Source organism: Botryllus schlosseri, chromosome 2, assembly GCF_051294905.1.
Source record: "Botryllus schlosseri isolate E-star chromosome 2, Bs_hap1, whole genome shotgun sequence".
NCBI classification, from domain to species: Eukaryota; Metazoa; Chordata; class Ascidiacea; order Stolidobranchia; family Styelidae; genus Botryllus; species Botryllus schlosseri.
Genome location: NC_137237.1, coordinates 6,445,722 through 6,470,385, shown reverse-complemented (window position 1 = coordinate 6,470,385; position 24,664 = coordinate 6,445,722). Strand labels below are relative to the sequence as shown.

The 24,664-nt window shown below is 39.8% G+C and overlaps 1 protein-coding gene across 2 annotated transcripts in view; it reads right to left on the bottom strand.

Moving 5' to 3' along the window:
• The window catches only part of LOC145433198 (uncharacterized), a 44,554-nt gene extending 28,309 nt beyond the window's left edge, over nucleotides 1-16,245 (bottom strand). For both annotated transcript variants that reach the window (XM_080310165.1, XM_080310166.1), the window contains exons 1-15: nucleotides 16,042-16,245; nucleotides 13,871-13,988; nucleotides 10,086-10,255; nucleotides 9,884-10,020; nucleotides 9,550-9,600; nucleotides 9,036-9,137; nucleotides 6,671-6,788; nucleotides 6,525-6,613; nucleotides 5,514-5,606; nucleotides 5,360-5,456; nucleotides 4,209-4,350; nucleotides 3,679-3,854; nucleotides 3,470-3,615; nucleotides 1,230-1,295; nucleotides 388-528 (exon numbers count right to left, since the gene is read on the bottom strand). In XM_080310165.1, the coding sequence (XP_080166291.1) occupies nucleotides 388-528; nucleotides 1,230-1,295; nucleotides 3,470-3,615; nucleotides 3,679-3,854; nucleotides 4,209-4,350; nucleotides 5,360-5,456; nucleotides 5,514-5,606; nucleotides 6,525-6,613; nucleotides 6,671-6,788; nucleotides 9,036-9,137; nucleotides 9,550-9,600; nucleotides 9,884-10,020; nucleotides 10,086-10,255; nucleotides 13,871-13,988; nucleotides 16,042-16,123 (1,728 nt within the window). In that variant the 5' untranslated portion in view covers nucleotides 16,124-16,245. The remainder of the gene's footprint in view (nucleotides 1-387; nucleotides 529-1,229; nucleotides 1,296-3,469; nucleotides 3,616-3,678; nucleotides 3,855-4,208; nucleotides 4,351-5,359; nucleotides 5,457-5,513; nucleotides 5,607-6,524; nucleotides 6,614-6,670; nucleotides 6,789-9,035; nucleotides 9,138-9,549; nucleotides 9,601-9,883; nucleotides 10,021-10,085; nucleotides 10,256-13,870; nucleotides 13,989-16,041) is intronic.
• Between the last annotated feature and the right edge of the window lie 8,419 nt (nucleotides 16,246-24,664).

The following is a 24,664-nucleotide window of genomic DNA, read 5'->3' as shown; positions in this document are numbered from 1 at the left end:
CAGCCTAGAAGTTGGCCATGCTGCAAGTCGGCAGATACGGAATCAAAGATAAAGAATATCGGCCTGGTGTAAACGACCATGACCATAGCAGTCGACAAACACCATGAATACCAGAAACAACAAAAACAAAAACACCTACGTTTATAGATATCGTCTGCTATCGGAGCAACAAAGTATGCAATTTATTGTGAATTTGCAAGGCCAACCAAAAATTTGATTAGCTTGACCGCGAAATTTGGGTTGTTGATGACTTAAGCATCACTTCCGACGCATCGGCGAAGTCAGGGGCCAGCCAGATCGGGTCGATCATCGCGAAAAAATGATCCATTGGGTAAATGCCGTGGTAGGCGCACGTATTGTCCATTAAAACAAGTCCAACAAGCCAACCTTGACCGGGTCTGGTTCTTTTCCGCCCATATGTTCTTTCGGCAATGTGCAGCTGTGTGTCACATAATGGACGTCTTTCATCAAGCGCTCTTTCCAGTAGTGGGTCGTATTCCGGCCGCGAATCCATGTGTCCAAAAAATCCTGAAGAAGAAACGGAAACAGCGTGAGCCGAGTAACTACAAAACGCAATGGAATATGATTGTCTCGAGTACTGAGGTAATGTATCAGCGAATTGTATAGTTTCGATAGCATTTCCCACTGTAGAAGCCATGGAACCTCTATTGGCCGTGTCGCAACATACGAAACACACTGTACAAAGCTATCCACGTTAGTGGAAACGACATAACTCTCTCTTAATGATCTCACAGCATTGTCACAAAGTGCAACGAAATAGACATGGTCTAAAATAACCCAAAATATCTGTAATACGATGTAGAACTGGTACTTTATTCCTTGTGGTTGCATAAAAGGTACACATTCCAACTTTCCACATCGTTCACGCCGTTATGACGTAATAATGAGGGAAACTTGAATCGAATACTTCACTAGAACCTTTAAAATGCGCGATCCTCATGGATCAAATTGGAGTTAATTAGATTCCCAATCGAGTATATTAAGCTTCGAGTCAAGTCCAGTGCTCGAGTTCTTCTCAATATTACGTCAAAACAGTAATACTGAGTCGATGAGTGCAAAAATACGTACCATTCCCGCATTGACAAATAAGCAAATACTTCCAGTTCCTCAATCAAAAACAATTTCTGATTCCCTAACACTATATGATATAGCTATCCGTGAAAAAACTACAAGACGATCACTGTTTCACAGAAATACATGATGCTTACAGCCGTTGTCGGAAGCTTGAGTCGAGAAACGTCGTCGGTGCTATTCTCCAGCTTGTTGAAGCGATACTGAAAAATCGAAAGATGCTGTAAGTAATACCGAATCGCAAATATTTTATATTTCCACTCGCGCTCGTATGCGCTTTGAAGGCGTATCGCATAACGCAGGAGGAAGCGAGGAAGTTAAACAGTACACCCCGGAATCGGTGTTACCTACAGAGAGGGTTTGAAGTCCCCGCAAATCGACCAACATCGAACGGCTTTATTCTCAATCGTTCTAACAACCTTCTCAGACGACATAATGACGATACTATGCAGTATCCAGTACAAAAGTACATGCATGACCGAGTACGCGGCTCTGTACGCCAAATGCGTCTCATCAGAAGAAACGCCTTTAGATAAAGGCAGTATATGTATGCGTGATTAGAACATCAACTCTGGTACCTTTTTGAGCAAGGGAATGACATCGTCAGACGTGAAAAAAGTACTTGGCGAAGCTACTGAAATATAAGGTGTGATAGCGCCGTAAATTTATACTGAATTACAAGTATGTTACATGGTAGTGATGGTTCTGAGCGAGCAATGACTTTTAGAACAACAACAAATCGCTGTCACGATTTACGCCTAATGCCGACACGTGATTTCCATAGTTGTTGAGCAACGAAATGTTTTTTAAAATGCGCAACTAGAACTATAACTAATCAATTTTTAAAATCCTCAACTAGAACTAGAACTTGTTGATTGTGGCATTCATGGTGCTGAATTTACTGCAATGATCATTTACACCAGACCAATATTCTTTATTGTGATCTCGTAGCTGTCGACTTGTAGCATGCTCCACTTGTATAGGCTTTTGCAAGACACCGCTTACGCAGATCACGTGGTGCGGGGGAGCCGCTTTGCAAGGAACTTCGGAGTCGACCTCGGTCGGACTCGAACCCGCAACCTGTTGTGTTGCAGCTGTGGATCATGCCACTATCGCACTATGCCAGTGGTCGGGAACCTTTTTTGTCCGAAGAGCCATATTGGCCATATTTTTTCCGTCTCAACTCCAAAAGAGCCATACATGCCGAACAAGTGTTACGTCACAATTGAAAATACGTGACGTCATGGTGACACTCATTCGAACTCACTACATTGGATTCCTCGTGTGCGCCACATTTTCTCTGTAAAAGCTGGTACTTATTGTTCAAATATAAAGCTCGAAACGAGAGGTAAGACGCATACGGGCCAAGCCTCACCAATGATAAGGCAATTCATCGTAAGTAGCTTAGGATTTATTTTATAACTGGTATTAATCGAATGTGACTGTCATACTGATTCCGAAAATCTAAATGCTTATCGACTTCTCAATTCTCAAAGTATTCGGTGGTAACATGACGTTGGGCTACAAGCTTACATTTTATCACCGGTACTACACAGAACGTGCAACGTGGATAGCTATGGCGTTGTTTGTAATTCGAGTTTGTAATTGTGAATGTCACATCCACAACAGTTCATTTCGCGCCGTATAGATCAGGAACATAATGCTCTTTGATTCAACGTATCGCACAATTCAAGATTTCGATTCGGATACATCGCCAGGAGGTTTGAGTCACCAGTCATTTCGATGGCGTGGGTACGAATCCCATCGCTGCCACCACGGATAAAGAGCCTGTACTCTCTGTTGCACCACGAAACGATGTCTTGTCTACACACGATAAACGTTTATTACCGAAGAGACATCCTATAACAGCACGAGTAGCCGTTATATATGGCAACTAAATGAACGGCGCAATCGCAATCAGAAAACTAATCATTAGCCTGCCAATTAACAGGGGCCGAAGTTCCACTCCAGTATAACACAAACAATAATGGCGCTTACAATTCACGAGTGATACTGGCCGCTGGCGTGACAGTAACTTAAATATGATGATTTTGAAGGGGGCGTCCGAGCCCCTAAACCTGAAGACGACATTATCTTTACCTCTCAAAGACATGTTTATATTGCCACGAAAATAATTATTTTGGCAGTGATGAAAATTTACCAGTCGCTACAATATTGATCAATTCAGTACAAAAATAAATATTTGGAAAAGAGCCATATATGGCTCGCGAGCCATAGGTTCCCGACCACTGCACTATGCTATCTCGCCAATATTAGAACTAGAAAAAAACACTAGTTAGAGGTGACCACCAACTAACTAGATAGTAGTTTGTACAAGTCTGAACCCAATGCAAATTACACGCCACGCGCTACTCGCCTTCAAACTACAGTTGTCGCAGTACCGCAAGAGCTTGGTGAGACTCTGGCTGCGGATATCCGGAAAAGTGGCCTCCATGGTAACGACGGCCCCGCGCCTGTCCGGCACTGTCGATGCGATGCTCAACAAAGGCGCGGAGGGGTGTACTGTTGCCAACGAAAAATACTACTTTGAAAACAGCCTTGTTTGGCAGTGAATTAGAAGTTTACTTTTGTGTAGAGGGTTGAAAGTGAGGTTGGAAGTGGATACGCCGAATACGTTGGACGTCGACACCGATATCTCGACTTTCCCAGCGTACATGATGCTGTCTATGACAGCGGCTACGTCAATTTCGGACGAAGCGTGACAAGTAGAGGCGTCTTGCTTGTCACGGCCGGAGAGATCCCTGTAAAATATATGCCTGAGTTAAGGGGAATATCCGGGTGGGTGGGCTATGAGTGCCCCCTACGAATGTTCGACATTGTGACTACACTACAGTCGTCTTCATTATACATCACAATAGGTACGCAGGTGCATTTCCGATTAGGATTTTACATTTCAACGAACTGCCCTAGGTGGATGCAAAGTACCATCTGACTCGATAGACAACGTTGACGTGTCAAAATGCCAGCAGCGATATCACGACGATTCAGTACAAGAAAACCCAATGAAATTATTGTAGAAGATGAATTCCGTTCGACCAGTTCTTTGTTAATGCGTAATAACACACGAATGTCAACACAGTATGTAATATGCTAACTTTCCGATGAATCTCCACTTGAAGTCGAATTTGCTGGGACACGTGAGATGTTTGGAAGTACCCAGATGGAAAACACTGTAGCGGCAGTATATCCTTTCCATGTTATGCATGAGACAGTCCACTTCATAAAATTTCGGTGTCTCTGAAATACATCCGAGGCCTAGTAATGAATTGCTTGTCAACAGCTCGATATCGTGGGCGGTGGGCGGGTACCAGGGATCTAAAATTGCATGCACTCCCAATTTCGAATTCCGCACACGGTGGCATAACATGGAGATTAGGATTGTTCAAATATAACATTTTTATCCAAATTTTACTGGCTATGTAATCAAATAGTTAGAATGGTTCAAAGAGCGCCAACATGTAGAAGCGAAATCGAAGCGAAGTTATTGTAGTAGTAAACTTTGGATTTGAAAGAATAGTATTTACGGTGGGCGGTTATAAAATTATTAATTAAAATTTCCTAAAATCCACAATTCTGTGCGCCAATATCTTCCACAAATGTTTTATGCATCGTCCGTTCAGATAACATAACAATTTAAAGGCGTTGCCAGTAAAATTAAAAGAACAAACATTTTGTGTGATAAATCTATAAAATTTTCGAACTACAATAGCTTCGCTTCTACAGGTTTGTTTGTTTGTGATATTCATGGTGTTGGTTGGCTGCTATGGTCATTCACACCAGGCCGATATTGTTCAATATTTTCCGTAACTGCCGACTTATAGCACGGCCCACCTCCAGGCTTTTTGTAACACACCGCTCACGCGGATGAGGTGGCGAGGAGGAGCCTAGGTAAACCTCCAACACTTAGGTCGGACTCGAACCCGCGCCCATTGGTGTTGCAGCCGCGGATTATACCACTGCGCTATCTCGCCACTTCTTCTACAGGTTAGAATTGAGTCACATTTGCTGTGTAGAGTTTTTTAACCAAACTAACAATTTTATCAACTAACCAGTGAAGTTTGAAAGAAGATATTATTGAACTACCATAATGTGGATATAGCAGGGCAATGGGGTCCGTGGTGGCCTGGGAAGTCGTTATTGTCACTTGAACGTTTAATAATATATTAACTATTCCACTTTCTAGAACAACTGTCCCATTGTCCAATGATTCTCAAACCAAGCGAATTCTCAACTAAGTTGATCATACCTCCAACATGGACCATAATTCCGTCGAAATCTCTTCCGGAAACAGTTGATAAACACTCCACATTGTAATCCATTTCCTTCATATGAACCAAATTGTACTGTAATACGTCGAAGTTAAGATGATATTGTAACAAAACCCAATCCCAGCTACCTACACGACTGGTGAAGCCATCTTCTGACGGAATAGTAAACTTATGTGATGGATTGCTTACACTGTTACCATCTCCTGGTAATATCCTCCATTCAAACTGGAAAAGATCAAAGGTCGAATTTGAGGAAAGGCCTCAACATCATATCGTCGCAGTGGAATCACAGTAGCTTTTGTCCATATTTCAAATTGAATGAAAATCATACTTTTTCTGAATATCTTTGCCGTGTTTATGTTTTTCATATTGTGTCAAAGTTCATTATGGCCAAGATATGACCTAAAGAAAATGAACTCTACAAAGAGTGCCTTTTTGTCAAATAGGGTAAACTGAACATGAGCTATTTTGAATCCACAGCGACGATACAGTCAAATTGATCCAGGTAAGCTAACTATTTTGACATCGTCCGTTAATAACAACTGAATACATGTATATATGATTTACAACATTCTATAAATATTTAGCACTATTCGTATCGAATTCGGTCCGCATGCAGGTATACTTTTGTTGATGCGATGCACTCCTGCAAGATATAGTGAAATGGCAACGGCTACACAAAAGGCGGGGTTGGCTGCCTATAGTGGTTCTAACAGTCTGGTCTTTGTAACTCCTCTCCAATATTAAAACTGAACAAATGCATGCCTCGCTGGACCGCAATCTTCTGAATGGAACGTGATATCGCTTGAGATGAGGAGCTGCATAGCTGAGATTGAATTTTGAATTTGAATAGACGGAACCATAATTTACTTCTCAGCTAGTTTGAATAATGATTTAAATATAAGTTTAAACATGAGAGTTGTTTCTTGAAAATGATTTGATTCAATTAGAGACGATTTGGAGTACAGAACCTCATGATACATTTCAATATTATATCCAAATATACTATGCACTTCACCTAGGCTTCAGCAATGTTCTGTCAGTCACTTTCAGACTACATGTATTTTGGAGTAGCGAGCAAAGCAGATGAAATTTGGATATAAAGCGGATACTGGTCACTTTTCTCAGTTCATATCGACTCACCTTGTCCATGTAGTAGCTCGACTTACAAGTCAGGGTAACATTGCTATCACGATTCATTTGGATATTGATAGGAGATAGGATGATGTTCTCTAGATAAGAAAAGAGTGCTAGGAGACTGAACTCCAAACATGCAACTCTCGACTTACTCGTATTAAATTCGTAAGTACGGAAAGGACTCCAGTCACTTTTGCACAATGATGTATCTGCCCGCCATCTCACTTGTAAGAGATACTCCCTATTAACTGGAAACGTGTCGAGGTAAATCTGAAATCGCAGCACAATGTATGTACAATATATTGAAAGGTAAGTTGGCCTATCCTCGGCAAAATTTTAGGAGATCCACCATTCTGCAAGACAACATTTTCAATAATACCTAGTAACCCAGTGCTGTGTGTGTAGCTATATACCTTAAATTATACCCATATTGTCACCTGCAAGAAGGGAGGGAGACTAAAAGTGATTGGGAACAATTCAAATACCTGTACCCGACACATGTCCCATATTACTAGGTCTGAGTACTGACAGATGACATATTGAACCATGACACAATGCACCCAACTGTTCAAACATGTTATCACTTCGAGAGGATCATCGCAGGGGATGGGCTGTGTACAAATGCCAAACGCATCTAATTAAATACATATCCGAATAACTATATGAGAGATATACAAAGGTGGTAAATGATTACATGAAAATTGGCATTCAAGCAACGGATAAAAATTTCAAGCACACAACATGATCGAGGATCAGTTTCATATGTATATTATTTATGTATATTTCTGACCAACTTCTACGGGTCGGGGTTTCTCTTGGCTCCTCATCGCCGATCTCACTACTACGGTAGTGCATTGAAAAATCCCAGACTGAAAGTGAGCCGTGCTACAAGTCGGCAGCAGAGACCACGCTGGAGGCGCAGGGTAGTGAGAGGGACTGAACACTGAAGCTTGATTGGGAGAACAGAATGAAAGGCGTCCCCAAGATTACGAAAACGCAAAGACACTATCAACATATCAAATTTCGTGTCGTGGTGCACATGTCCTGAAAAAGGCGATAAGCGCCACTGTGTTGTATCAATAATACTAATAAAGAATATAATAATAAGTATATTTTTTTACAGTTAAGTTGGGTGAACAATATCATACAGATTCATTACTTATCCCAAAGTCATGACTACCAGGTAGCCTACAAAGATATCAGACACAAATTGCGATGCCCTCTTACAGCATCAGTTTCAGTCTGAATACGTTAGATTGAGTCACTATATTCATCATTGTTCCTGTTTGTGATGAATATAAAGGAATTAAAATTAGTCAAATACAGCGAATTTGACATTTTCCCAAGTGAGTGTGATTACCTGAACTTGGGTAAATTGAAATTTTCGATATAAAATGGTGTTCCAATCATTGATTTTAAATTATTGGAACGTTACGATTGATTTATTATGTAAAATGAATCAGTTGACTGCACATGTAATTCATATGGCTACAAATCTCACTCTGTAAGGTTTGAGCTAGTGATTATCCTGGACACAACCACAGAATATTGGGCACGTGAAAGGCTCCAATGACCCTGGCTCCTCCTAAACATTGTGACATCATTCATCGTCGTTACGTCACAATGGATATTCGTGTCATCATGTCATTAATAAGTAAATTTCACCTCTACAAATTTTCACTCTGATCCTATACACAGAACACATTTTTATGATCGAAACTCCTATACACATTAGGCTGTTGCAAGGTGAGTTCTGTGGAATGGATTCTATCACCGGTTTTGACAAAAATGATTATTTTTTTAACTAATTATCACCTGAACTGTCAGGTATACAAACTGACAAACTTTTAGATTGAAGACAACATAGAATAACCTACACACACATTTTTCTGGATGTACCGATGCCCCATCTCAAAACTCTGCTATGGTTCCACGCTACGTACTTGAATGTACTTCGTTTTGAAACATTAATTTTGATTAATTCGGCTCATCTTTCTGACTATTCCCACCATCACTGCAGCCACAATATTTGACCCAGCTTCTTTGTACTTGTATACCGTAAGTTTCAAAACATAATTTCGATTTCATTCAGCCTATGACTAAGACTATATTCCATATTCAAATGAATGTATGCATGCATGTGTATTAGGGCTCTCAAAAATAACTTTTTTTCCGGATTCCAACCACTGATTACCACTTGATCACCAATCAAGGCTAATAAGAAAATGATCAACAAAAACTCAAATAACTCCGCTTCTACTGGTTAAAATTGAGTCAAATTTGTTTTGCGTCAATTTGGAAGACCACTCAACAATCTCATGGGGTTGAAAAAAGTGCATACTTGTTGGAATTGAACCAAGTTTGATGTGCAGCATTTTTAAAGGGTAACCTGACAATTTAATCAGCGAAAGACTGGAATACGGAAAAAACGTTAAATTTGAACAGCCCTAATATGTATAGCAGTGCATACTGATGTTGATATCGAGAATTATTCCTGAACTGTAAAGTCCCACTCACCTCTGATGTTGAGGCTTTGCTATTTCTCATTTTCCTATCTTTGTATTTCAAGTATTCATGCAAATCCCATGTTTTGTAGCTCTTCCACTCTTTCCAAGAGAGCTGCAAGGATTCATGCAGAATTTTGATTCAGGGTTAGGCATAACAGAAAAGTTTTCATGGCAATTGACGATGGAACAGGTCATAAAGTGGCATCAATTGCTCAAATTTGAAGCACACGGAAGACCTAAATTTGTATAGTGTCTACAGAACGAATGTATCTATATAAAGAGCGAAGGCACCTACTGGTAAATTACAAGCTATACGATTATTCTGGTACCGGCTATACTGAAGACAAAATCAGTTATTCAGATGGATTTTATTTCTAGTATAAATAGTTTTCTATGTCCGTAATAAAAAGTCTTCCAGGTCCAGCATTGTTGACTATCGTGTGTGAAAATATAATACAGAACTGTCCTCAAGTACACGTGGATTGCCACAGAAATAATTTTACACAATAAACAGATTTATTTACCTCGTCGGAGTATTCTTCATGTCCTTGCGAGGCAACAGCTTGATAAAATATCTGTCAATACATAATGCAATCCGTAATAAAAGAAATGGACAAGAAACACCCGTCTCAATCAATTATAATGTGAACAGTTTTGGTAACCAAAGAAGAGCACTGCAAGCAGCACATAGCTACGTTATGTACGGTTAGCCACTTTCAGCAATTGACAATACTGCGATTGACAATGAATACAAGCTGCAATTGAGATATAATACAGTGCTTCATGCCTACTGAAGCATCCATTGCATTTGTCATTAGTAGTAGGACGTAACACCGAAAACAATGATAACACACTTACGCTCAATTCAGGTGTTCCACAGTACAAAGAAACCATCTTTCCAATAAATTGTTCATCAAAAGAAACGTTGAGTGATACATTGACCTTTCCTTCGAATATTTTCTTTGAAAATTTGATGACAGGAGGAGACAGCACCACTGTTACGAAAAGGAATTTTCAACCATACATTCGTATATCAATACAGCGAAGGATAAAAACTCACAGGCAGGAATGAAGTCATCCACAGTTGGGTTACTCTGCAATTCATTTGAAGAAGACACTTTTCTCAGCAAAGTTTTATTCAACCATGCAGAGGGGTAAGGCAAAACGCAAGATGAGTAGTTTGGGTGCAATGGTTGTGAAGATTCCACACATTCCTGAAATATTGGCGAACTGCCAAATGCATACCAATCAGTGCCGTTACTCGAGAGAAATTTCAAAAGGGTATTATGCACGTGCACGTTGAAGAATTCACATTCTTTGGGGTAGACTCAAGTCTAATATGTCAATGGAAAGTTCTAACCAAATGGATGGATAAAGGTCAGGAAAAATGCATAATTAGGATGTACAAAAATGTGCGTTAGCATCACCTGGCCGTAACATAAAAATCTAGGCTATAAACCTGTATTTAGTTTGGATATCGCCTGAATACCCATGTAGTTGCAAAGCACAAGCCTTCAGAGGGGGTTCAACACACACACACACACAAACACACACACACACACCAAGACCTACACACACACACACGGGTACTGCTAAACTACGTAGGTAACTGTATATCCCGGGTTTATAATTATCAGACAAAATAGCGGAATGCATGAGAAACCTGCGAGAGTTGAACTAATTGATATGATGGGAGACGCAAACCACCTATACATCCATGAGATAAAGCGTAAACCATTTGTTGACTAGTAATAATAACTCACAAACATTCCCGTTTGAGTCAAATCATAGAAGTGTTATGTTGAAGGAAGCACCGAACAGTATAACAGAAATACACCGGCATAAGCTAAGGCTTATATTACTACTAGTTATTACAACGAGGTTAGCTCTAATCCACTTGTTCACGTTCAATTTATATGTGAAATAACAATCGAGGCTCAGTAAAACTAAGCTGGACAATAGTAGAACGACTGGTTTCTGTCACTGGTCACGACATCGGTCCAGTGTGTTCGAGAGCATATCAACACCGACTACTTGATGACATGAAATTGACTAAAATTTTGCAACGAGTCACAAGTCAAACAAATCTTTAAAACGCAGCGTTTGAGTGAAATGTAGTCGTTTTCGCAAAGAGACTCGAGTCAATCAAGTCATGCAAAAAAAGTTGACTCGTGTCATCACAACACTGCCACACATACTACTGCTGAATTCTACTGCGCATTGCAGTGGTGTCCCATTAGATCTGCTTGTACTCGTAGATTGAAGTGATGGACACAGCCCGTTTATTATATTTTCAGCTGTAACTTCCCGAGCTGACACAAATATGGAACAAGTCCTCTTGGTAATTTGCAGCACATGGCGTATGCACTAGGGTTACCATACGTCCTCCTTTAGGAGGATTTGTCCTCCTTTTTCGGGTTTTTGAAAATGTCCTCCGAGGACGCCTCCTTTTTTGCAACCCGTCCTCCTTTACACGTGTTAGAGCTAATACAGTGGACAGATTGTAGTGATTATGGGCATAAATATGAAATTCGTGGGACCTTTATTTTAGTCAACCGCTTGATAAAGTGAAAGAAGATAGATACTGTAATTTGGGCGGAACGGGAAAGTTGACTTTTTTGTTAGTCAACCAATCACGAAGTGGGAAAAATTTACCAGTTTGAAAATTTTGAAAAAGTGTCCTCTTTTCCCAATTCCAAAATATGGTAAACCTATACAAACAAATGGTTACCAATGGAAGAGTGTTCTGCCATGGCATGATTGTATTTAATGGCTAAGGGATTATTCTGACGCGAATTCGATATGTAAGAGTTGATGGATGATGGAATATGCTATTTGATGCGGTCATGGGCGTATGCGCTGTATACGTTATTGGCAGTTCCTTCACTGGTTTCCAGTGGACAGTGGACAATGAACAATTGAACATCAATCCAACGGGACAGCTTGTTACAGATATGATAACAACTGCCATCAGCATTTTGTTGGTGTTAAAATCCAAGGGAAACTAATGCTACTTTTAGTATAACCCCTTGCTACCAGTAACCCGTGACGAGTAATATATTGCGATCGGAATGTAGGTAAGTTTCGAGAACTAGGCCTACACAGCGGTTACATTACTGAGGGTCGCAATCTATTTGATTAGCTCAGTGGTTCTCAACCGGGAGTCCGCGAAACAATTCCAGGGCGTCCGCGAGATCTGAAATTGATTGATAACCTAATTTTTTTTTTTTTTTAATTTGAGAAAGCATGATGCAGTTCGCACGACAACTGGCAAAATTTCATGACTCACATCATCATAATAACCGTCTGACATGAAATATCATATTATGCAAATGCATTTTAATTGCCAAATTGCCAATAACCTACTTTTACCAACATATTGCTGTTCAGAAACGATTTGTTGGGGTTTGTGGAAAAAATAAATATATGGATATGGTTAGGTCAATCAGGCCGACTCGCGATGTTTACGAAACCCTTTTCGATATCAAGTGCCATCAGTCTTATCTTATTCGCGAACCGTCGTTTAAAATAAAACTTTCTGAGGTATTTTCCCTGATTTTTCCCAATGAAGGGATTGAAACCTCGCCACGTAATCCATTTCATCCTGTGACATACATAGCCTAACTAGTATTCCAGAATAAATTCAAGAGGAGATACCACACAAAAATGACGAGGCTGGACTTGTTATGTCCATTAAAAATATGTTTCTTCATTTTGGTGCCATGAATGTTGAGATCACACCAAAAGTGTCGTCGGAAGCGTTACGCGTTAATATTAGGCTGCATTAGCCTCCATCTATCTTTGTGGAGATGGATTTTCGGCACTCGTTCATATCAAATCGAAGGCGCCGATTTTCAAGACACGACTACGTACTTCAAGAAATACTGCTGCAAAATTAGCTTTGATGTAATAAAAGTATGCCCAATTTCTACATAAATATAATGATGTTACTTCCAAGAAAAGTTATTTTGTTGCTGTTTATCACAAGCCTACAGTTCATATTTGCACAGGACAGATGACGGTTGCACCATAATTGAGCTAAAATTGAACTAAATCTTGAGGGGGTACGCGAGGGTCCGTGACGGTCAAAAAGGGGTCCGCGAAGCCAAAAAGGTGGAGAACCACTGGATTAGCCTGTTCTCGAAAGGCTTCAAGTGAATAGGAAACAATATGAATATTTAAGTCCATTAGTGTACTTGGTATGTCTGATGATAGTTTGCATGATTTGCAAAGCCCGACGAATGCTTGATCACAATTGCTAATTACAGTGCAGAGACATTGGTAAAAGAAGGGGACTTTGTTCAGAATACATTAAAGAACACCAAATTCAAGTAGGCTACCATAGCATAGTGCCATCCAATGTTCCCTCTAAGCTGCGCACGTGCGCAAATGCGCAGTGATGACACGGTCGCTGCTCACAGAAAATCTAAGTTGCGCACAAAAAATCCGAATCGATGACCTTTTTTATAGTCGTTACACACTGTTGTCCAAGGATCTGCGTAGTGATTTGGTGAGTGTGCGCAGACTCTTCAAAAATTAGGGGGAACATTGGTGCCATCTCTTTTGGGCAAATTCTAGCTTCATTTCCATTGGCAGCCAGTAAGTGGATAGCTTTATACATGCTTCAAATACTTGAGAGTAGTCGTGCTAAACTATCACGCACCGTTGCAGTATGGACAGTTCGACACACCCGTTGTTCAAGTAGTTAATGTGTTAATCCAAATCGGTCAACTTCATATTTTACGCCTAGAGTGCACGCCAAAACAAAACAAGCAGATGGCCATAACTGTGAATGAAAAATATCGGACAAGACGAATTCCCGTACACATCATATTCGCAGCTTACCTTTTGGCTGCAAATTCAACGGTAATCTTGCCTCGAATCGTCTCAGTTCCGTCGCGGATATTTTTCCACCTACACAGAATCTTTTCAAAATTCCAAGTGACACATTCCACTTCGACCTCTGAAAAATAGATATCAACTCATAATAGCTTATCTTCACATATTCGTAGTTATAGGCAGAGGTGGTCAATAACTAAGTACTGCGAGTAGAGGAGTAGGCCCTGAAGTATGTTCGGCCTACTCACACAACCTACACATGTAATAGTTATTTCGTTTATGAAATATATACTTGGTTTTTACAAATTACATTTTGTAAACTACATATTCGTTTTGGGATATGTTCAGGTCGTTCATAATCGAAATTGTCAGAGCAACTGGTCGAAACAGCCCTTGTATCATAGTAACTGAATATATTTCCGGCAATCGCACCCCTTAGTAGCGGCATTTTGCGGTAACGGCGAAGATATACCATGTCGTTTTTTTAGCCACCTACTGCAATTAGGCGGCAAAAGTATACGACCCATCGACCAAATCTACGTGTCAAAACTAGGCTACTTGCTTCGGGACTTTCCAGCATGAGCACACCTTCATTTTTCATGTCCACATGAAGTAGTTTTAATATATCTTGTGAATCGGTATTCGTAATTGTCTAGAATTTTAGGCCGTTGCTTCTAGGTTGCTTCTACTTTAGTACTAGCGTTGACTATTGATACTTTGACGATCTCTGGCTACATAGGATCTAGGTTCTTTTTTATTCTACTTTGGGAATGATGGATGCGGCCAGAATGTATATAGGCATTTTTCGGACTGTAATGAACATATGTTCAACGTGATATTGATTTTACTCTCTGTAATTTATGTTATCAAAGACATTACAGCGATGGTCTGGCGCGAGTATTTTGTTTTCCCAATCAACATACAACGCATATTGTGACATGTCGTAAAAGCTTTTGTCTCGTTTAACTACTCAGACAGCATATTCTATTATGACATTTATATTACTGCGTTTTCTAATCAGCCGAGAGTAGATGGAAATGACTTCTGGAAATATTTGGTCGAGCTTCACAAAGAATAACCGCAGGGTTGAGTTGCGTAATTGGAATACTTATGATCATACGTTCTCATATGTTGTCAGTAATAAGCCTACTACAAATATGCTGCCGGAAAAGCAAGCAAGACACCAGAAAATCGAGCAGAGACAAAAACGATTGCTTTCCAATACAACTTCCATACTGTAGCATCATAGATGGGCTATATGGCGATGACACAATGCGACATCGCAATCTAAATACCCGAAATTCGTGGATGGGAATATTAATATTAATAACATGTCTTGGGCGCTATAAATATTGGTTAAGCTACTGTTATTATCTTCGATGATCATAGTATGTGTTTTTGCAGCCGAATAACTATCAGATATATAAGGAATACACCTAGGCCTATATCTAATCCGATAGTAACATGAAGATGTCGTAAGACACACGGATTCGTGGTTGCCAGGATTTGATAGGTATAGCTAACTTGCTCTCGATTTAATTTTTAAGGCTATTAGACACGTATAGCGGAAATGTGTACTGTGCGTATAGGCTAAATGTCATCAATTCAAATTTCTGCCATCTTCCAAATTATAATTATCATGATACAAACGAGATCATAAAAATGTATCGTAGCAAACGATATACAACTTTGCATAGTGTTTGGATTACAGATGTTCACGTTATTAAATACATCCGCCATAATTTGAAAAAACATAATTGCTTTCTAAAATATAAATATTTCGAAACCGATAAGTAGCATGATATAGCATTGATTGGGCGGATAGAATCCGATGCACTAAATGGCGACGAACACTGAATTTCGCTAGATATGAGGACTGACGAGTTCTGCTACTATTCACAATCAAACTGAATTCTACCATGCGTAGAGGTTAGCCGAATTCATAATGCACAAAGGGGTACTACTGCCTCAATACGTTGCGGAGTATAGATTATTGATAAATAGCTTGGTGATTTAATGGGCGGGATACATTGTTCCGTTATATATAATGTAGAAATTAGCTAAATTTTCCCGATGGTGATAACAATTACTACCCGCCCAAGAGCCAACAGCTGCTGTATTGCAATATAACGTATCTGATCATGTATAATATAATTTATGCTGATTGTATAACGTACCTGTTGACAAAACGAAAGCTTCTGACACGCAGCAGAGAGCAAAAGTAAACTTGACGACGGAAAGTAACCGAAGCCGCCCCATCGACAATTCAAAAGTTCTCGTGCACTATAGAACCCGGACAGGCGACGAAAACGGACGTAGTGTGACGAATTTATAATAAATATATGTTACTGATATGACGGCACTACCCATAATTCTGCAAATTGTAGCCGAACAAAAACATAAGCTTGGTTTCAATCAAAAGATTTACTCTAGCCTAAAATAGACTGTATATATTCGATGCCCCCTGCTAATCTTACCTCCAGCATATATCGTGTCGCACTAAAGTATTATTGGCGTTAGAAATGACTGGCATGCTCATTGCTCAATTGCTCATGTTTCTGAGATTGACCCATTTAAATGTTATCCACGCAGTCTAATGTCCGAAATTTTAAATCTTGGTCAAATCTGTGCCTTAATCCCGGGCTTCTCGAATTGTGGTTCACGAGCACAAATAGGTTCGTGAAGAAATATATTTATGGTCTCGAAACATTACAATTAAAAGGGCCCATCGATTTCTTTCGAGCGTTTTGCATCATTTTGTAGACCTGTCACGTTATCGCAAACTTGCGGCTGAACTTCGGATAGCTTTGATATTACCCTCGACTAAGCCGTTGTAAGAGTAGTTGCGACAATACCAATACTGTTTCTGCTCGACCTGTTCCTTTACGAAGCGTAGGTTCTAATATCTGCCTGCATTGCGAATCTATATAGTTCGACTGTATGATGCAGTTCGACTGGCGGGGCATTTAGTGCGCACTGCGTACCGGGTAGATGTAGGATGGAGCTATCAGTCTTAGCACTGGTGATCTCATTCCCACTCTACAATAAACGTCTTCTAATGATATGAGTTCTTCAGCTTACGACGATCTCGACTAATCGGTTTATGCGCTTTTTTTCTACGTTAATACATGAAGAAAAAGCCTTACTGAATATATTCTGATTTTACCTTAGCTATACTGAGTTACTGACGATAGTTCGTGACATAATTGTGACAGGTATATGTGGTTTAGTGGACGAATGACTAGCTCCCAACCCGCGTGGAAATCGAGAATAAAAGGTGACAAATACTTTGCAGTACTGGTTTCCTTGTTACAAAGATGGAGTGGTGAAACCAGCTTGCCTTATTTGTATTGAAACGTTGGCTGCGAAAATCGTAATCACTTACTGGAAAGTTCTTTCGCTAGCAGTAATGTCCACTTTGTAAACTGTTGGGATACCCTTCGTCGCATTTTGTCTTACAACACGCCAAAGGGATGACTGACGCCAAGTCAAAATCATCAACCGCGTCCATAGCATTAGAGGGCTTCTACCACTTCATAGATCGTTGTCTTTTAGTTTTTATCTTAGCAACTGGTTATTCGTTTCACTGAATACATTCGTTATTCAAGAAAATAGCACTAGATATTTGCATTGACTTTCATCGATCATTTATCAATTACATGACCCGGCTAAATTTCGTATCGTGGGTTCGCGTAGAAATTTGTATTCCAAAATGGTTGACTGACATTTTCTCTGATGTAATTACAAAGTTTCCAATAACGTCAAGTTACAAAAGATATTTGAAGAGCTTCATGAAGGTACAGAACTTCAATATACAAAAACTATTTTGAAATAGCTAATATTTAATTCTCAGGAACGCAGCCGCTTCTCGAATGAGATTAGTTCCCTGCAGTCTCAACTATTTGATTATGCAGCATTATAGAATCAAGGGAAACAACGTCTCGAACTAATGAACATTGAACAGTGAACATTCGATGAAACTTGACACAAAAGCCGTTTTTACGGCCACCACGGAGCAATACGACTTGACAATAGAAGATACTTCCTGATTGGTGTCACAGAACTACGAAATTCTATGAGACATAATGAGTACACGAGTTTAAAGTTTATTTCTTGAGACGAAATAGACCCGGTGTCGTGTTACCTGAATCGTGCGGTTTGCGCCGCGTAGCATTTTGACAAAGGGATGCCTATTGTAAGAAATCAGGTTACGATATTTATCGGTCGTAGCAAAGAAATTCCTTGCGTGCTTGGTCGCATAGGGTTCTCTATAATGTGCTTTCACCTTTCAACATAATCCATTTGGTATACGGCTACAAAATCGTTTCCTAACGGAGGATTTCTGTCTAGTAAGACAAAATTAAATGAATTGATCCAGACTATAATAAATTCTATATAATATGTACGGTGATCCATTCATAAGTAGCCAAGCATTTGTATATTTAATGCACTGGGGAACATACAACGCATCGATTGTGACATTTCTGATTACGCTGCTGATACGAAAAGAAACGGTTACATTTTATGGGAAACTATACAGTCCGACAACTGCGTAATCCAATGGCGGTAATAGCACTATGATAATTGCTTTGCAATCCAAAAATTGCTGTCAAATCGTCGCAATACCGTAGCGATTTCACATTCCTGGCACGGTCTTTATCGCAATGGAGATATCCCTAGCATAGCGCGGTTTCATTATATTGAATTCTGAACCCAAGATAATACAACAGTAGGTAGACAGGTAGGTATGCGTTCAAGTCTAATAACACAACCAATTTCAAAGGGATGGCTATGGCTCCGCATATTTCTGTACATGAGAATACAATACGGCCATCGCAGTACACGCACCAATAATCGCAATTCATTGAAATACCCATATGCTAATGTATACATTATAAGGTTACACCATTTTCATCCCTGCTACGACAAGAACTAAATAAGCGAATCTGACACGATATCGGATTCTCTAACCCCTAAAAATCATTCGACATTATAGAACTGTTGACGTTCCTAACGGATTGACCTTACACTGAAATTTCACATGCTCTGCCTTGACTTAATCACGTTAACAAATTTAATTTGCTAGTTCATTCTTATTTGAAATTGCGCTATGCAAACAGCGGATATCCATTCTCGATCCCTGCATCACATCGCATGCAATATTATTTCATGCGTCGGCATTCCTGAAATGAAATAACGCACGACTTCTTAGCTGCTTGAACGAATAAAGCGGTAGCCGATGACTAGTACCTCTGGGAGTAAAGTGCTGTCAATGTAAGGCTTATAACACTGCGATACGGTTGGGCGACTCCAGTTCAGGTAACCTCGTTCTATACTTGAAACATCTCAAGAATGACGAGCCTGTATCTTACTGTGGGTCAAATCGCAGTCAATCATCAGATTGCCATTAGGTGCATGGCTTTGGATTTGACGCATTTCTCATCCCGAGGGAACACAATCTATTGGATTTTTTAGAGACATTACATCGAATTAAAACTGTATCCAGTTCGTGCGACTATAACGACCGGGTGCAACAACGGAAACTCACAAAGGCTTTCAAATATTTGGACTTGACCAGATGTTTCTCTTCAAATGTTATTGGAATAAACCCTATAATGCAAGATATAGAAAGGGGCGTCTTAAAATGCTACCCTCGTACCACAATAAAGAGATAGTATATAGCAATATTACGGACAGGCAAGTCCAAATATTACATAGCTAGCACTTCGCATAAAGTCTTCATACTTCCTAAATTATGAGCTTTGATACAGCACATGATTGTAAATCTTCCATACACTCGCTCTCATTCACATAATTACTATAAATTTAGTAGGCCTACAATAATTCGAGATACAATATATGAATATATTTATACAACCAATACCTCAACCGATAATAGTCAGCATATGCCCGTTGGGTTTACCAACAGCATGTATAGTACATCTATAGCAAATTTTATGATCTATGACTATTGACTATGATTGATATTGATCTTTCGGCTGTCTCCTGCTGAGCTATGTAAAAGAAAACCGTCGATTGATAACACAGTATGCTAGAAAAATCTCAGAACCATGAGTTTGGTCCACTTCTACTTATTTCTAGCAAGGTATATTTGTGCATGAAGTGCATATCCTAAACTGTACGGATACATTCATTCATTTATATATATATGCTAATTTCATGACGATAACAATGTCGGCAGTATTAGCCTACTAATTGGACAGCACAATCTTAACAAGATTTTTGAGCAGAGAGCATGCATCGTGTTTTGCTCTATTGTCACCGTTCCTTCTCAACAGCACATGAAAACAAGTGAATTGGTATTCCTTACGGAATTCATACTTGGCACATCGCATCCACAGGATGACCATGACGAACCGTGAAATTTTTATATTTACCTATATGAAACATATACGAAATATAGAATAATTCAATGTCACAAGACAACTTCTCATTTACATATAGTCGACAAAATATTTAACTATTGTCTGAGTAACGTATCTTCAAGTTGCATCAAGTTAGCCTCCTCGATTTTTCATCGAAATTTATAGTAAACACATGATCTCCGTATTACAACCGAAACTCAGCTTACGTGACACAAAAACATGAAGTAAAGTTAGAACACAAAGCGCAGCGCATTTTAGCGATTCTCTAACGACTAATGTGATGATGCACGACGATAAGCAGTTCCGAAGTATCACGAGGAAATTTTGTTTTTCGCGCGATTATAAAATCCTGCTATGTATGAATCATATATTGTTATTATTTTTACGTTACTTTATCGCGGTCAATGTTGCTGTGATATCGCAACGTCAATACTCACGAGAACGGATTTGTTAAATACATTTAGTTTCCCATTAAATTAAAGACTTTCTCCTCCATAAATTCGGGGCAAAGGGAGAATGATTCTTTTCTATAGCTACGTTTCTAACACACTGATATAATTTCTGAAGTCATTTTAAACGATTAATATTCCAAGCATTTTAGTATCCTTGAGGCAAGGCTGGGTTACCGAATCGTTTAAATACGTCACGAGCAAATCCAGTTTATTGATGGCTGTGATTATAATATTATTTGACTATAACCATGAGATTTAACCCTAATCTGCAACTCTGATGATTATTGATTGTTGCAACGGTCGAAGACAGTTCTGCGGTAATCATAAGCGTGAAGCTGTGTAAACTGGGCCATATAGACGACCAGCACTTTCTACACTCTAAAGATCGTGATATTCTATTTCAACCACCATCGTATTATCCAAACTCACTGCATATGTTCACATGTGTTGATAAATCCTGGTCTATGAACTGCTATATCGACTTCGTAGCACACAAAAAGGCCCATACTCGACAAGCTACGGTTGATCGCGGATTGTCTAGGAATGATAGAGAATGGAAGTTCGAGGGGATGAATTCGACCTTCTCGCGTTTTGTTGTGAACAATCAATATGTTCCAGCTCCCTTAGGTATAGAGCGCGCCCTACCGGCGTAGGCTTTCTCTTCAAATAAAACATCAAGACCTGGGAGAGAGTGAGAGAGAGAGAGAGAGAGAGAGAGTTGGTTAAAGTCAGGGATATCTAGAGTCTATATTGACATCCAACCGAAATACATAGCATACATCAACAATGCTGATACATAATTCGAAATATTATATGAATGATCGATACGACCTTAGAGGTCAACTCGACTGATCAACTGGAATGGCAATTTTATACAAGCAACGTGGTATGCTGGATAATTTCAGCAATCATATCTGACGATTCGCTCAATACATTCAGATATAAATAATTATATATGATATATGATATAAATGATTATAATCATTTCATAACATCTGAACTAATCATGATTGCGGCCAGACCCCCTCAGGCTATGTGCACATTATGCAGTTTACCGCTACTTCTAGTATACATTCGGTGTCCGTTGGGGGACTCAGCTTTGCTTCCCTAATCGCGCGAAGCGCGAGAAAGTTCTGTAATTCTTGACTGAATCGGTCAATACGATCGCGATTGCATATATATTGCTATCAATTTTTATCCTCTCCCTGCTCACGTAATTTGATTTACTGGTAGAGCTGAGTAAGGTGTGCTTGAAAAGGTAGGACCCCTCAATAATAATTGAACATCTCCGGGTGCATACAGGAACGAAACAGCACTTCGTCAGGCCACCAAAAAATTTGAGTCTTGGGCTCCCATAGGGTGATAACCAGACCCCCCATCACGTTGTTCGCTTTTGCGACGTAATTACAGTTGTACTATTCAGCTAGCCAGCGCTAAGCGCGAAATGTTTTGATAATTCATGATAAAATCGGTCAATAAGATCGGGAATTGCATATATATTGCTATCCATTTCTTGTCCTCTCTACTCGCGTAATCAGATTTACCGGTAGAGCTGAGTGAGGTGTCATTGAAACTGTAGATCCCGTAAATATTAATTAAACATCTTCTGGCGGGCGGACCCGTTGGTGTGCCTTCGTTACACGATGTTATTTCGTGACCTCCTGTCTGCTCTATCAAAAAATATAGAATCGCCCAAACGTACTAAACTGAAAGATCACACGATTTCAAATTGGTATTTCTTCACTGGCATCTAATTTTTCCCTGCGTGATGGTATTTGGCTTGTGAGGTTCAGATTACCAAGACAGCAACATTCGGCGCCAGTCATTTAGGCGCCTATGGGCAATTAAACCTATATGTATTTCGTATATATAACGAAGTTTTCGGTCACCATAAGGGCAGTCCTTTTCGGACAAGGTTTCTCGCTGCCGATCGTTCTGGCATACTTCTTGGTGTCGCGTGTCACAGGGCCTAAAACTTTATATGTCTTGGTGCGTCGTGGCGCGGTAATGTAGAGTTACCATACGTCCTCTTTTAAGAGGAATTGTCCTCTTTTTTGAAAGTGTCCTCGGAGGACGCCCTATTGTCCTCTTGTTTGAGAATTTTGGTCATATTTATAGCAAAATTCGACTGAAATGCCGTAAATCATCACCGAAGTGACGCTCCGGCGGGTGTTTCGGGAGCTGAATGGGAAGTTGACCTTTCTTTTTAGTTAACCACCTGACAATGTGAAGGGAAAACTGTATTTTGGGCGCTGAGGGAGAAAGATGACCTTTTTTTAGTCAGCCGACCACAATGTGGGAGAAATTTACCATTTTTTTGAAATTATTCTCCGGTTTAGCAAGTCTGACAATTCTGAAAAAGCGTCCTCTTCAGATTTCCCAAATATGCTGACCCTAGGTAATGGCCAACGCCGATATGCCCATTTCTATAAATCTTGCGTGTGTTTCGTTGTGGGAAGAGAACCTAAGAATCACTATATTTGGCAACCTGAAATCGCGCGAAGCGCGAAATATATTTTAAAAAGTTGCATAAATTTTCAAAAAACACTCTATAATCTATGCTAATTCACCAAAAAATTTTGGGCCCCTCCGAGCTCGGGCACCCTTCGAGCTCCCCCCCCCCAATTGGGGGGCTTGGGGTGCGGCAGTTACGGCCCTGATTGTGCACTCCACCGCAGTGTCTTCATTCAGCGCGAATACTCCCATTTCCTCATCCTTGAAACTTCATGGTTGTTCATCCAACAAGTCGCTGCTGAAGAGATTCGATGTCCTAAACATAGAAGATATGCGGAAACTAGAAATCGCCAAGTTTATGTATCAGTTCCACTGCGGTCGTTGCCACGAATATTTCAATGACTTTTTTTACTTCGGAATCAAAAGCGCACAAGTACAATACACATGCGTCCACGTCGTCCAAATATCATGAGATCGACCGAAAAGATCATCGCTCCATCAAATATGCCGGACCTGATGTGTGGAACAGTATCCCGCCGACCATCCGACAGTCGACGAGCATGTCCACATCAGACATGGGGTAATCGCGATTAGTAATCGTAATCGATTACGACGATTACAGCATTTTCAAGTAATCGTAATCGCAATCGATTACATTCGAAAAAATTCCGAAGTAATCGTCATCGTAATCGACTACTTCTCATATCTAATCGATTTATTTGTGAAAGAACGATTACTTTTTATTTGTACCAGGACTGTGACATAAACTGAACATTCGTGAACAAGGAAGATGTATCATACCAGGTTCATGATAACACAAACGTTAGATTTTTAAATGCCATTGCTCATTATTACGTCAGAAGTAGCCTATTAGCTTTGCTAGTCATTGCGTAAGAAGTATCCCCAGTAAATAGATATTCGATGTACGTCACGTACATTTGTGTGATTGTGAGAACACCCGCCGTGCTGTATATCAGGCTATCAACCTTAGTAAATTGTGTATTGATGTTTGGTTATGCAAACGCAGTTTGACCGTTGCTGCTTGGCGAGCACTAGGCCTATGTAGTAGGCTACGTACGTACACCGGACAGAGATTTGAAATTTTGTACTCGTCAAATAAAACATTACGGTTTCCACAACGAAGCAATAAAAATCAACAGTTGCTGATATATATCACAACCGAGCCGTTTTTGCCGTTTCTCGTAGCGGCAGCTTGCAGTACATTATCTGTATTAAGTTGAAGGCAGAATTTTATGTTCTCTTCATGTTATTCTCATATGACTCTACTTGAAACATGCGCTAATCGTTATTTCATAATTCTTTACTCAACATTGGGACCTACCGCCATAGCCATGGGCTTATATATCATGTTGGCGTAGGTTGTAGCTGGAATCAGGACCAAAACAGCTATTCGTTCCGCAGTCCAAACGTTAGTCTTTGGCCCCCATAGGGTGATAATTTCTAGTTGAAGACTGAATTTTGTCAATAACATTAGTAATCGCATTACA